Source organism: Pristis pectinata, chromosome 35 (assembly GCF_009764475.1).
Source record: "Pristis pectinata isolate sPriPec2 chromosome 35, sPriPec2.1.pri, whole genome shotgun sequence".
NCBI classification, from domain to species: Eukaryota; Metazoa; Chordata; class Chondrichthyes; order Rhinopristiformes; family Pristidae; genus Pristis; species Pristis pectinata.
In genome coordinates, this window is record NC_067439.1 from 13,150,256 (window position 1) to 13,163,572 (window position 13,317).

At 37.6% G+C, this 13,317-nt stretch overlaps 1 protein-coding gene across 1 annotated transcript in view; it reads right to left on the minus strand.

Annotated features, from left to right (window-relative positions):
* Window positions 1–13,317, minus strand: part of LOC127586261 (mitogen-activated protein kinase-binding protein 1-like) — an 82,030-nt gene that overhangs the window by 18,739 nt on the left and 49,974 nt on the right. The window contains exons 14-22 of the mRNA XM_052044066.1: window positions 11,822–11,892; window positions 10,289–10,410; window positions 8,463–8,538; window positions 6,912–7,023; window positions 5,098–5,161; window positions 4,412–4,534; window positions 3,070–3,185; window positions 821–886; window positions 255–289 (exon numbers count right to left, since the gene is read on the minus strand). Of these exons, the coding sequence (XP_051900026.1) occupies window positions 255–289; window positions 821–886; window positions 3,070–3,185; window positions 4,412–4,534; window positions 5,098–5,161; window positions 6,912–7,023; window positions 8,463–8,538; window positions 10,289–10,410; window positions 11,822–11,892 (785 nt within the window). The remainder of the gene's footprint in view (window positions 1–254; window positions 290–820; window positions 887–3,069; window positions 3,186–4,411; window positions 4,535–5,097; window positions 5,162–6,911; window positions 7,024–8,462; window positions 8,539–10,288; window positions 10,411–11,821; window positions 11,893–13,317) is intronic.

Sequence of the window (13,317 nt, forward strand, 5' to 3'; positions counted from 1 at the left end):
AGAATTGGCTATTTTAGATTTGGCACCAGTGAGCCAAAAGCTCTGCTTCCATTCTCTATGGTGTGTCCATTACCCCGACACTGGACAGACAATACAGCCTTTAGTGATAGTGTTTCCTATCACTACAACATTTCTTTTTACTCCTCTTCACCATAGTAATTACTTATGGTTAATAATTTTAAATTAACTGTCTATTAATTTATAAATAATTACAATTACAGTTATGTCTAGTTTCTAAGTCTCAACATACCAACTTCATTTAAATGCAGTGGATTAATGTTGAGCAAACCTTTAAAATAGGAGAAAATGTCACTAATCAGATCTCAGACTCACCATGAGATTAACTTGGGTTCACTGAGTACCCATTTTTAAACCTGTGATATTTTCTTAAATATAAAGCTGCATCTATGCATTACTCAAGTTTCTTACTACAAGATGCCTGTAGACAGGACATTCCAAGTGGGCACAGCATGCCACCCTTTAGCAAAATCCACTAATATATTCCTAAATTCCATATAACCTGAGCAGTTGACGGAGAGTTCAGTTAACGACTTCCAGTGCATTACATAACCAATCGAGACCGGCAAGCAACTTGTTTACCATTTTAAATACATTTGTATTTACAATTATCTCAAAAAATAAACAAAGCCCTTCACTTAAACAGGCTGCATGCCACCTGTAGATTTATACACAGAATGACCATCTATGGAGAAGGGCAAAGAAACAATTCAGATATTATAAACTGAGACTATTGTTAAATGAAAAACTATTTACATTTTTTTTAAAACGACAAAGTATTCTATTCCTCTCAAATACTTACCAATCTTCTTTGCCCACATTGGAAGTTTCCCATTAGTCAGCAGGAATGTAGCAGCTTCAGCCTTATCTGCACATTAAAAGGTTTGTGTAGAAAGAAAGAGGCAATAAGATTAGTTTTGATTGTTCCACAAAATGGGGAACAATCTCCCGATGGTAAACTATTTTGGATTCTTTCCTAAGATTTTGTACAGAATGAGAAAGGAATAAAAATGCATTTTGTGTGCAAGCTCAAGAAAATGACAACTTAATTGGCAAACACATTTGCTTTTGGATCATATTTATGAAAAAGATTGCTGGTATTTATGGAAATGTTATTAAAGGTAACAACAAGATTTCTTAACTTTAGCAAAAGCCACACTTTAAAAAAACAATGTTGTAACAGTACACTAACGAAAATGCAAGCTCAATTTAAGATTTTTTTTTTGAAAAAAAAATTAGAAGGCAGGAGTAAGAACTTCAGTCCTTCAAGCCAACTTTGCCATTCAACAAGATCATGGCTAATCTTGTACCTCAACACCACTTTCTGCATGATTCCCATATCCTTCATTTGCTCCAATACCTGAAACCTTCTGATCTTTCTTCCGATGCAATCAATGATTGAATCTTCATTGCCCTCTGGAGTAGAGACTTCCAAAGACAAAGCATCCTCTAAGCAAAGAAATATTTCCTCAATTCACTCCTAAATGGCCTTACTTTGAGACTATGGCCCTAGATTTAGACTCCTTGACCAGGGAAACATCCCCCCCATAGCTAACTTGTTGGGTCATCTATGTATTTTGGATTTTTCAGTGACGTCATCTGTCATTCTTCTAAACTCTAGAGAATAATAAAGGCCAAGCCTACTTGTGCTCTACTTGTATGACAGACTCACCATTCCAGGAACCAGTCTGATGAATCTGCACTGCAAGCTTCCTTTGGCGACTATATATTTTAAGTAGACCAAAATTGTACACAATACCCCAGGCATGGCTTTAGAGTGCTATATAATTGTAGGAAAATATCTCTTTACTATTGTACTCAAATCCTATTGCAGTGAAGGTTGGAAAGCCAACATACCAGTTTCTTCTCAAATTGCCTGCACCTACATGTTAGCTTTCAGTGACTTATTTACAAGGATGCCCAGGTCCCCTTCAACATCATTCCCTAATTTTTCACTATTTAAGTCAGCATTTTTGTTACTCTACTGAAAAAGATGACCTCATTTTCCTACATTACACTCTATCAGCCATGGCTGCCCATTCACTCAGTTTATCCCTTTGCATTCTCACAACTACTTGATTTCTCACTTAGCTTTGTCATTAATGAACCAAAAATGCTAAATTTATCCCCACAGTCAAATCCTCAATGTATATTGTGAATAATTGAGGTGAGTAACAATCCCTACAGTTTCCCATTAGATACAGTCTGCCAACCCAAGGACCCATTTATTCCTAACCACTCAATCCATACAAGTATATTACCAAGTTACATGTGTTCTAATGTTATTCAATCAGATTTACGCAAGCTCACTGAAAGCCTTCTGAAAATCCAAGTAGACCACATCCACTGGGTCCCTCTTATCTAAATACACCCTCAAAGAACTCAATAGATTAAACATGATTTTGAGAAAATATGAGAAGAATCAGCATATATTTATTGGTGCCTTTATATCACATGCTTAGTATAGATTCCAGTATTCACCCCACCTACTATGATTTTTTTAAAATATTAGTTTCTTTTACTTTATCTGCACTGCACCCTATGGTTCTCAGTATTTCTGGAGAAGTTTTGTTGTGAAGACAGACACTATTTTTAATTCATCTCCATACAACTCCTTCACAAGTTACAAACACCCAACTTATGGACACCCCATACATATGGACAAGATTTTGGGAGACCAGCGGGAGGGATTTGTCATCTGCTGCGGGGCTACAGGCACCTTCTGCTGGAACATTTCCACGTCCCTTCTCTCTGCCCCCCTCCCAAGCTGCAACAACTGGGGGCTGGATTGAGCCAAGCAGAGCTGGGAGCACTAAGCAGACTCACTCATTGGGTCAGTGAGGCTGACTGGCAGCCACACTTTCCACTACTCACTCTCCTGTCACAGCTGTCTCTGTGATCCTCTCCCATGCCGGTTTTTGTTCATTTCCAACTTACAAACAGTTCAGGTTACAAATAGTCCTCAGGAATGGAGCCCTGTTGTAACCTAGGAAGAACCTGTATTCATCTTTAATATACTTCATAATACATACTGTACTAATCTGCTCCTACCTCTGTCCATGTGTTCTTTCAATGGAGTTTGGAATGACCCATCCTCTCCATCTTCCTCACTCATATCATCTTCTTGATCATCTGAAGTTAACTTTTGCACCATAAAGGTCTCTCTCCTAAATTAACGCAGAACAGTTAACAAATATTGAAGGTGAAATTTTTCCCATGTTGGAAGTCTCCAAAAACTCGATTGGCTAATCAGTCACATAATGAACATACTACTATAATGCTTACCTGGGCATAAATTTGCACATGCCTGTATAATAGCAAAGTGCAGTTTGCAGAAGAATAAAGCATTCTACAAGCACATTGTTAAATCAGCAATAAGTGTCAGTTAGTCTTGAGCAGGACTGTGATAGCAAACCTGAACCTACACCATCTTACTCAGGGGCTGACCTATGCAAGACTTCAGTATCATACCTCATTTGATAATTAAGGATTGCTACACTGCCCAAGCTGTAAACTTTCTGATGCCCCATTCATCCCTTGAAGTGGTAACAATATACTCCACCGCAATATATGAAGAACAGGAGTCTTCTCCCTGGTGTCTTGACCTACATTTATTTCTCAATCAGCATCACTAAAGCAATTTGTGCACAGGTCCACAAGTTCAAAGGTAGTGTCAACCAAGTTTTAGAAATAACAGTGATTTTACTTCAAAGTACTTGGCTGTAAAATCCTTTGCTGATGTTGTAAAAAGGTGATAGATGTGCGCTTTGAGACTTAACTGCCAAATGGTATTAGGCTTACACCATGAGTTGATGTTGAATCCCGAATTACTTTGGATTATAGGCCAAGTTGTTCATCCAACACAATTTATGTAGATTTTGCAATGCAATCGGACCAGAGGATTCAGTTGCGCCATGTTTTCTTTCAAATTTATGCTGTTTCAGAGATCAGGGTTGTACAAAGTTCCCAGTAAAACTAATTAATGAATGGGATTAGTAACACTAATGGCTATTGAAAACATTTAAATCTTGTGGCTTTTGACTTACATGTTTCACTCCAAGTTGAATAGCAGTTGAGTAGTTGGAGGGAGACACCAATCAATTTTTTTTAAGTTTGGAGCTTGCAGGGCAGATATGGTTGGTGCAGAGGGAAGATGGTGAAAAAGGGGAGATGGCACCACATGAGACTAAAAGCTTTAAATCATGGGGCCTATTCTTGTGCATTTAGATTAGAGTGATCAATATTGCATTTGCAGATACTTGGGAAGAGTGGCGCCCACGTAAGTTTTGGATCATCAAACTTTGCGATCTCTAAATAAAATTAAGACTCAAAAGCCATCTGATTTTCTGAAGCACTTTGCAAATCTGTGGTTTTAAATTTTAAAACAATATACCTTATTGGTGCAGGACCCTTGGCTCCAGCTGTCTTGTCTTTCTTAGTAATCTGCTTAATTTCAAATAGACGATGCCTCATGCATGCAGTCAATTGAGGGTCCAAGTGCCATATGAAAATGCAACTGTGGATAATAAATAAAGTTTAAAACCCTGAATATAGACCTACAATACAATACTATGATACACAAATTAGAAGAGTGTTCAGATTCAATCACTAGATACATTAGTTTGCATTTCAGCACCCTTAGCTCTCAGCTTTTAAATTACAAAGGAACTACGAACTGGCTGAATAAACAGTACATTAAGTAGGTGTGTTTTTTTGGAAGGAGGAGGCAGAAATAAGGGTGGATTCCAGAGGATTTGTAACACCGAACAATGAGAAAAGTCCATTTGCTAATAACATTTCAGAATTAAGTGCTGAAATGGTCATTCAGTAATTGACAAAATATGGAATAAGACATAATCAAAGTCATATTTCTCCAATTAAAATGCACCATAGATTGTAAAGGGGTAATGTTTCATGATCAAAAACAAAATATAGCAGCCTCTTCAGTGAGGAGGGGAAGTTATACATGTGGTGTTGGTTTACAAAATGGGGCCTTTCAATAATTCTCTTTACATCCAAGCACATTTTACATTAAGGTTCTCCAAGTACCTATAGAGACATTTGGCAGGAAGTACTTACCTATCTCCTGATACTGTTATCAGATATTTGCAGTCATGAGTAAATTTCATGCCAGTTACAATTTCTAAAACAGAAAGATAAAGGCTAATTTGAAATATCTTGTAATTTTTCTACACAGAGATTCAAATTACTGCAAGTGAAATTCAATATTTTGTGGCTGTTTCTGAAGATTCAATCATTCCTAGTTATTTATTTTGATAAATTTTCAATCCAATTCTATAAACTCCATATTGAAGAACTTTTATTTTAGGACAGTGGATTTGCAGAGACGTCACAAAAACAATGGATAGGAACTTCTCCCACAATGGGCAATGCTGGATTCCTTTTAGTCCAACAAAAGTAAATGTTAAATGTACAATTCAAAGTAATAAGACTGCCCAGGGGGAGGCAAAATGCTTGATGTGAGTTTCACATTCAACACAAAACTCTAGTTACCTGTCAACTCCAAACACCCATGCCCCCCCTCCACATATGAGCATGCAAATAGGATAGAATCTAGACTCCACTACAGCTCCAAAATCCATGCACAATTTAGTAGCTGAAAAGCAAAAAAAAATATGCAGGTGCTAGAAATTCAAAAAATAAAATGCTGGAAATACCCAGGGGATCAGGTAACATCTATGATCAATGAAACAGTTAACATTTTAGACAGATGTAATGAATGGGTAAAGAAAAAGCAAGGTTTTAAGCTGCAGAGAACGGGGAGGGATGGAGAAGACAAAAGGAATGTTCGTTATTAGATAGAGACCAAAGGTGTCTGAATGATATAAATCTTGGTGCTGTCAACTGAGTGGGGTGAGCTGAAGGAATGCCAAATTGCAGCCAATCTATCTGGAAATGTAAATAGAAGGAAATGAAGTGGGACAGTGGAGAGAAAATGTAATGCTGGAACTGAGATAAAGAACACTAAATCGGTGGAAATCTGAAAAGAGAATGCTGAATATAGCCAGCAGCTCAGGCAGACTGAGTGGACAAAAAAACCCAAGTTAATATTATCAGAAGACAGCTTTCATCAGAACTGGTCAGTTCTGACAAACTGGAAAGACTAGTTATCCTGAAGTGGTTGAATTCCAGAGGGTTGTAATCACTGTGTTATAGTAGTCTTTGCCTATTCACTAAACTAAACTAAATGCTGGGATGAGAGGGTTATCCTATCACAGATAGCCAAAGTAGTTGGATCTGTATTCTTTGGAGTTTATACAAATAAGGAATGATTTTATTGAAACACAAGATCTTAAGGAGAGATGACAGGACAGATTGAGATAGGCTTTCACTAATGGGAGAGGGACACAGGAAGAGTTAAGGACTGGGTTACATCAGCCACGATCATATTAAATGGCAGGGCAAGTTTATGGGGCATGTAACCTACACCTGGTGTTATTTTCTTGCACTTTTGTATCTGTTGTAACAAGTCACTGCTAAAAATCTTAATTTCAATTGTTTACATTAATACCCGTCAATAAACTTAGTCACGCTTATTCTTTAAAAAAACACAAATGCTTTTCATATAGAGGCATTAAACAATCCCATACTTTTAAAAAATTCACATTTACAAAAAAAAATGTGAATGAGTCATTGCAAATTATTTCCAATTGACTGTGAATGCTTATTACATACAGCATTAACTCAAATGGCACCCAACTTAAGACTTGCTCTGTGTACCCAAATCTCAAGCAATTTAAACAAGAATACAAGAGATCACCAGATATTTCACAGGAGGAGAAAACAAAATTTGGGGTTCAAAGAATAAAAATGAATTTAAGCAACAGAATGAAAGTTAAAAGTTCATTGCTTTGTAAGTTTAAATAGATTACCTGAATGTCCATACATGCTGGCTACACATTCTCCAGTATTGAAGTCATAGATAGAAATATTCTTGTCAGAACAACTAGTAGCTACAAATGTTCCAGAAGGATCCATCTGAACCTAAAATAAAAACAGACAATCTGCTAGGAAAATAGACCATAACCAAATAAGTCAATTCAAAAGTCACTGGTGAAAATGCAGAGGATATGAAAAATCTTTCATAGAAATGAGAAATTCACTGCATAGGAAGCAATCATTCAGCCAATCATGTCTGTACTAGCCCAAAATGGGACTCAAATCCTTCTTCCCAGCCCTTTAGCAAGAAAATGTGCTTGTTCTTTTTAAAATTAATGTTCATTTTAAATCTTTATAACACATACAAAAAAAATTAACTTTATAAAAGACATTTTATTCATTCACTTGTATTCAGATGCTTTCATTATTCTGGCAGCAGAGGGCACCCCAGATCAACCTTTGTTTTTAGAGTAGGCCATTGCTTCAGCTCACTTCCCATTTTGAATTAGATGACAGTGGGGGTGACGAGCCAAAAACAGTTCATGGGACAAGACGACTGAATACCAGCAACCATAGGAAGACATGGGACAGAACAAGCAAGTTTCTGAAGATGACAAACTGAGATGGCATGGTTATACTGAAGTGCAATGTACTGCAATACACAAAACAGCATGCAATGAACAGCAAGGGAACCAGCTTGGTGGTCATCGAAATATCACCTGTGCTCCTCTGAACTTTGTTTATACAAATACTCTCATAGGATCCTTTCTAGTTTGTAAGAGATCAAACAACAAACGAAAACTGTTATCAGAGCACATTTGCCCATTCACCAAGTCAATATTGGCTCTTCTGGGCAATTATCTAGTTAGTCCCATTCCCTGGCTTTTTCCTCATTCCTACAGAAAATGAAGATTCCAAATACCATTTGGGGTGGCTATTTAAATATAGGCATCTGTCAAATACATGACTGTCAGCACACTTGCTCTTCCTCCTTCTGTCAGATTCATTAGCAGTCAATCTGGTAAGCTGTCAGTGATAGACATTTAACTACTGGCTGCTGCTGCAAAGCAGCTGTTTGTGGGCAGAACCATGGCTGATACTTCCCAACAATGCCCAGAAGTTCCAGCTTGAGGCAAATTTCTATTTATCTATTCTGTCAGCAGGGAACCAGTAACATTTTCCACTGACTCAAAATCCTGGGCATTGGATCTTTCCTTTCCTTGGTCTCAACTTTTGTTGGCTAGATATCAAAGTCAGAAAACTGGTACAAGAAATTTGTCATCCCACATTAACCACGTGCAGGAGAACCAATTTCCCATTGATAAAAGGATGTTCCATTCAATACAGGAGTGCTGGCAATCCTATTTGATGCTCAGAACAACTTAAAAGTAGTCTTTAGAAATAATTCTAAACTGGATCATAGTGCACCATTTAAACATTGAAATCCCATTTAATGTTGCTCATTGTTAGGCGTTATGTTGCAAAACTACAGAAAAGATAGCATAGAAATTCTATACACAGTATTTGAGATTTGCAGTTCTTACTTTGAGGAGGATCCCATCTTCACTCTGTGAACCTTTGAAACATTTTTTTTGCTTTCCACTGCTGATGTTATATATTCTGCAACATTGAAGAGAAAAAACACAGATGAATTTTCTTTGTACCTCCTCAGTTTTCTCCTCTCAAATATATTTTTACTGATACAGTTCTACAGGTGCTGACCAATACATGCAGGAGTCATCATTTTTAACTATGTGACATTGTAGCTCAGCCTGATTCCCACAGTACTTCTGGCAGAGTCCATGGATAGGGAACTTGAATGCTGGTAATAATACACCCCAGTTGAAATGAGTTAATACACCAAGAATCATGCCTGGTAATTTAAGGTATGCACAGATCAGTTACTAAAATGAATTGGTTTCTGGAAGTTCCAACTTTCCAACACATTTGAAAAACATGATGATTGAGCTGTGAACATTCTGACAGCAGACTTCTGCCTTCCTACCTGCAGATAGCACACAGTGCAGTGAAACCTGGGGACAGGCATAAAATCAAGCGGGGAGATGATCAATTTACAAAAACTCTAACACTACATCCAGCTTGATTGATAAAGATGCCATACATTTTAATGTAACAAGTTGCTATCATTACTAATGCTTCAAAATGACTAAATTGTTCAGGTCATGTCCGACTTAATTCAACGAGGAGGAAACAAGGAGGTCAAGGAAAAAAGTGCAGTTAATGCCTCCTTCGTAGATTTCAGCAAGACTCCAAACATAGTCCCACATGGCAAACTGGTCAAAGTAAAAGGTACATAGAATCCAAGGGTAACTGGCAAATTGGCTCAATGCCAGGAATGGGATAATGTTTGATGTGCGCTTTTACAGCTGAAGGCTGTTACTAGACTCTGTACTTGATCCCTTGCTTTTTGTTGTGTATACTAATGATTTAGACAAATGTTGATGGGATGATAAAGATGACAATACCAAAACTGGCCCTTTGGTTGACAGTAAAGAGGGAGTGTTTGGCTTCAGGAACATATAGATCACTTAGTCAGCTGGCCAACAAAGTGGAAAATAAAATTTAAAGCAAAAAAGTGTGAGTAATACATCTGGGGAGCTGCAACAGGGCAAGGGTATTCAAAACTACAATGTTGGAGGAATAGAGAGACCTTAGAATGTACATCCACAGATCCTTAAAAGCTATGAGAAGTCAACTAAGGTGGTCAATAAAGACATACAAGATGCTTTCCTTTATCAATCAAGTCTAGAAAACAAAAGCTAGGAGTTGATAATAGAATCATTATGCCACTTAGCTCACAGGTAGAGTACAGTGGTAATACGGGAGAATCGTGACTGCACTAGACACTGGAGAGGGTGGAGTTGTTTTCTTTGGAATAGTGGAGGCCAAGGTGAGACTTAAAATGATGTACATAAAATTATGAGGGGGCTCAAAAAGGGTAATTAGGAAGGGTCTATGTCCACTGATTGAGTGATCAAAAACCAAGCAGCATAGATTTAAAAGTAATTGTGGAAGGATTAGCAGGGAACTGAAAAATATTTTCATCCAGAGTGTGGTACTCACCACTTGAAAGAGTGATAGAGGCAGAAACCTTCACCAATGTACTAGGAGATGTATTTGAACACTCATGTCCTGCAGGTCTGCAGATCAAGATCTGAAAGGTTGGTCTAGGTTGAATAGCACTTTTACTTCTGATCAACATGGACACAAATATATCATGAATTTTCTATTATTTATAACCTTTCCACTTCAAAGGAATTTAACTTGTGGCATCTGACTTGGGAGCACTGATGCAATAGAGCATACAAAAAAAACCAAAGACCATTCCCTCTGAAAGAAAGAAGCTTACCTAATATTTCTGTCCTGGCAGCCTATAGCTGCGTATTTTCGAGTGATATCAACATCCATGTCGTACAGGGTTGTCTTTCCAACAACATGATGAGTTCTTGCAAACTGAACTCCATCGACAGACTGTCAAAAGAAAGTCAATTCTGAGTGAATGTACCAGGAGTTCTCCTCACCAACATTCAGGAAAATATTACCCACACTCAACTAAACAATATCAACATCTTGATGGATATAACCACCAAAAAGAGAAGAAAGTTAAGAAGTTCATGTGCTGACCAATAAGAAGTTTCTCTCCACTTCTTCAGAACCCACTCCTCCATTACCATTCTGCTATGGGATCAGTGTACCCTTAGTTTTCTAAGAGTAAGAAATTTAAAAACCATAAACAACAGTGAAATCATTAAAGTGCACTTTTTCCTCCTCCAAGGAAAGCAGCTCACATTTGCAAGTCAGGACATTAATTTATAAAAAGCAGCTCAACTTCTAATGAAGTGAACTAAAAGATATTTCAAAAATCTGTCCACAATTTGCTTCATTTTTCCATTAATTAACTATTCTTATATGAATGAGTATTTAGCGGGAGAAATGAGTTTTAGGGTTTTTGTTTTTGGAAAAATTTGAAGTCATGAAGGGTAACAAAACTTGGATTAGCAATACTCAACTTTGCCAAATTACAAGAACCAAGTTTTTACCTGCAGTGCATGTTTTTTGTAGTAATTCTTGGTATAGAAATATCCCTAAGATACTATCCCAAGAATACTAACTTCACCGAAATTCAGAAGAAATAACCTTAGATGCTCAATTTCCACTTCATATTTTTACAGAAGGCTAGATTTTGGGATTATCATCTGACATCACATTAAGCAATGCAAATCACTACATTGAAAGTGATTTTAAAGAGCTTTGCATCCAATTAGAGTCAGAGTCATACGGCATGGAAACAGGCCCTTGGGCCCAACTAGTCCATGCCAACCAAGATTCCCATCTAAACTAGTCCCATTTGCCCATGTTTGGCTCATATCCCTCTAAATCTTTCCTATCTATGTACCTTTCCAAGCAGGTACATAGATAGGAATCTATGTCGTTAATGTCGTTAAATGTCGTTAATGTACCTGCCTTAATCACTTCCTCTGGCAGCTCATTCCATATATTGGCCAATTCTGGGTGAAAAAGTGCCCCTCAAGTTCCTATTAAATCTTTCTCCTCTCACCTTAAACTTATGCCCTATCTAGTTCTTGATTCCCCAACGCTGGCAAATAGACTACATGCATTCACCCTATCTGTGCCCCTCATGATTTTATACACCTCTATAAGATCACCTCTCATTCTCCTACACTCCAAAGAAGAAAGTCCCAACCTGCTCAACTTCTCTCCATAACACAGTCCCTTGAGTCTGGACAATATCCTCCTAAAATCTCCCTTGCACTCTTTCAAGCTTAATGGTATCTTTCCTATCGCAGGGTGAGCCACTATATAAACACGCATAAAATACAAAAGGAGAGGAAAAAAATTTTAAAAAAACAAAAAAGTTTACCTTGTGTGCAGTACGAAAGTAGATACTTTTATCAGCTCCACAACTAACCATTTTGACAATATCATTACTGGCTACAGGGAGAGAATAAAAGGAACACAAGTAACATTGTCAAGAATCTGCATCATAATATATATCAAGTGACTTGGAAAATATTCAAGTCATCAGTAGAGATTAAAAAATAGACTAACACCAGAACTGTCAAATGTTTCTGTACATAACTGCACTCCGTAAGTGCGCAATAATCTACAGGAGCTGCTTTTAATGGATTTTAAAAGCACATTTCAAAATAAAATGTAATAAGCCCTCTAAGTAATTTAATACTTTCAATGAGATCATTAAAAAAATCCTACATAAACAAAAAATTCTATTTAACATACAGCAACAGTAATACAAACAGGCATTTTGATAATATTAAAATTCAAGGACCTTCAGAGGAACATTATCAATCTAAATTGAACATTGAACCATAGAAAGGCCAGTTAGGCCCACGAAGTTACAAGAGATAGAGGTGAAATAGTTTAGCAAGGCAATTCCAGAGCTTAGTGCCTTGGTAACTTAAGTCCCCACAACCATAGATTCACCACCTTCTGTGAGAACCTCTTCCGTGCTCAGGTTTAAATGATCACCTTGTTATCTTGTAACAATGGCTCCTTGTTTGAGACTCTCCCACTAGTGGAAACAACTCAAGACCTACCATGCCATGCCTCCTTAGAATCTTGTATTTCAGTAAGATCACCCCTCATTATGCTAAACTCCAAAGAATACAGATCCAACTTCTTTAACCACCAGGTGACAGGGACAACCCTCCCAGCCCACAAATTAGCTTAAAGAGTCACTTTTGGACTACCTCTCATGTTAGTGGACAGAGACCGTGCACAGAACTGAATTTGACCTTACCAACATGCTGTACAATTGCAACAATACTTCCTTATTTCTTCAACAAATTAAGGCAAGGAAGGTAACTAGGGAAAGGGCAGAACCCCTAGGGTCCAAAAGGGGTGACCTGTGCAAGGAGCCAGAGGATATGAGTCAGGTATGCATATCACATGGATCAGTGCTGTTTGTCAAATACATTAATGATTTTCTTGTGAATGCAGTTGGTAAAGTTTATAGGTGACATGAAAATTAGCAGTGTTGATAGCGAGGATAATCTTCGGTTGCAGAAGGATATTGATCAGCTGGTAAATAGGGTGGACCAATGACAGGTGGAATTTAATCCTAATAAGTGTGAGAGGGCGTATTTTGGGGGGGGTCTAATAAGGGTAGGAGATATACAAATGAATGGTAGGGCCTCAAGGAATATTGAGGGACAGAGGCACCTTGGTGTTCAAGTCCATTGATTCCAAAAAGCTGGCAGCACAGACAGACAAGTGGTGAAAAAGGCATACAAGATACTGGCCTTCACTAGTCAGGCCAAAGAATATAACAGCATGGAGATCATGGTACAGCTTTATAAAATTTGGTTAGGCCACAGAGATTGTGTATGCAGATCTGGT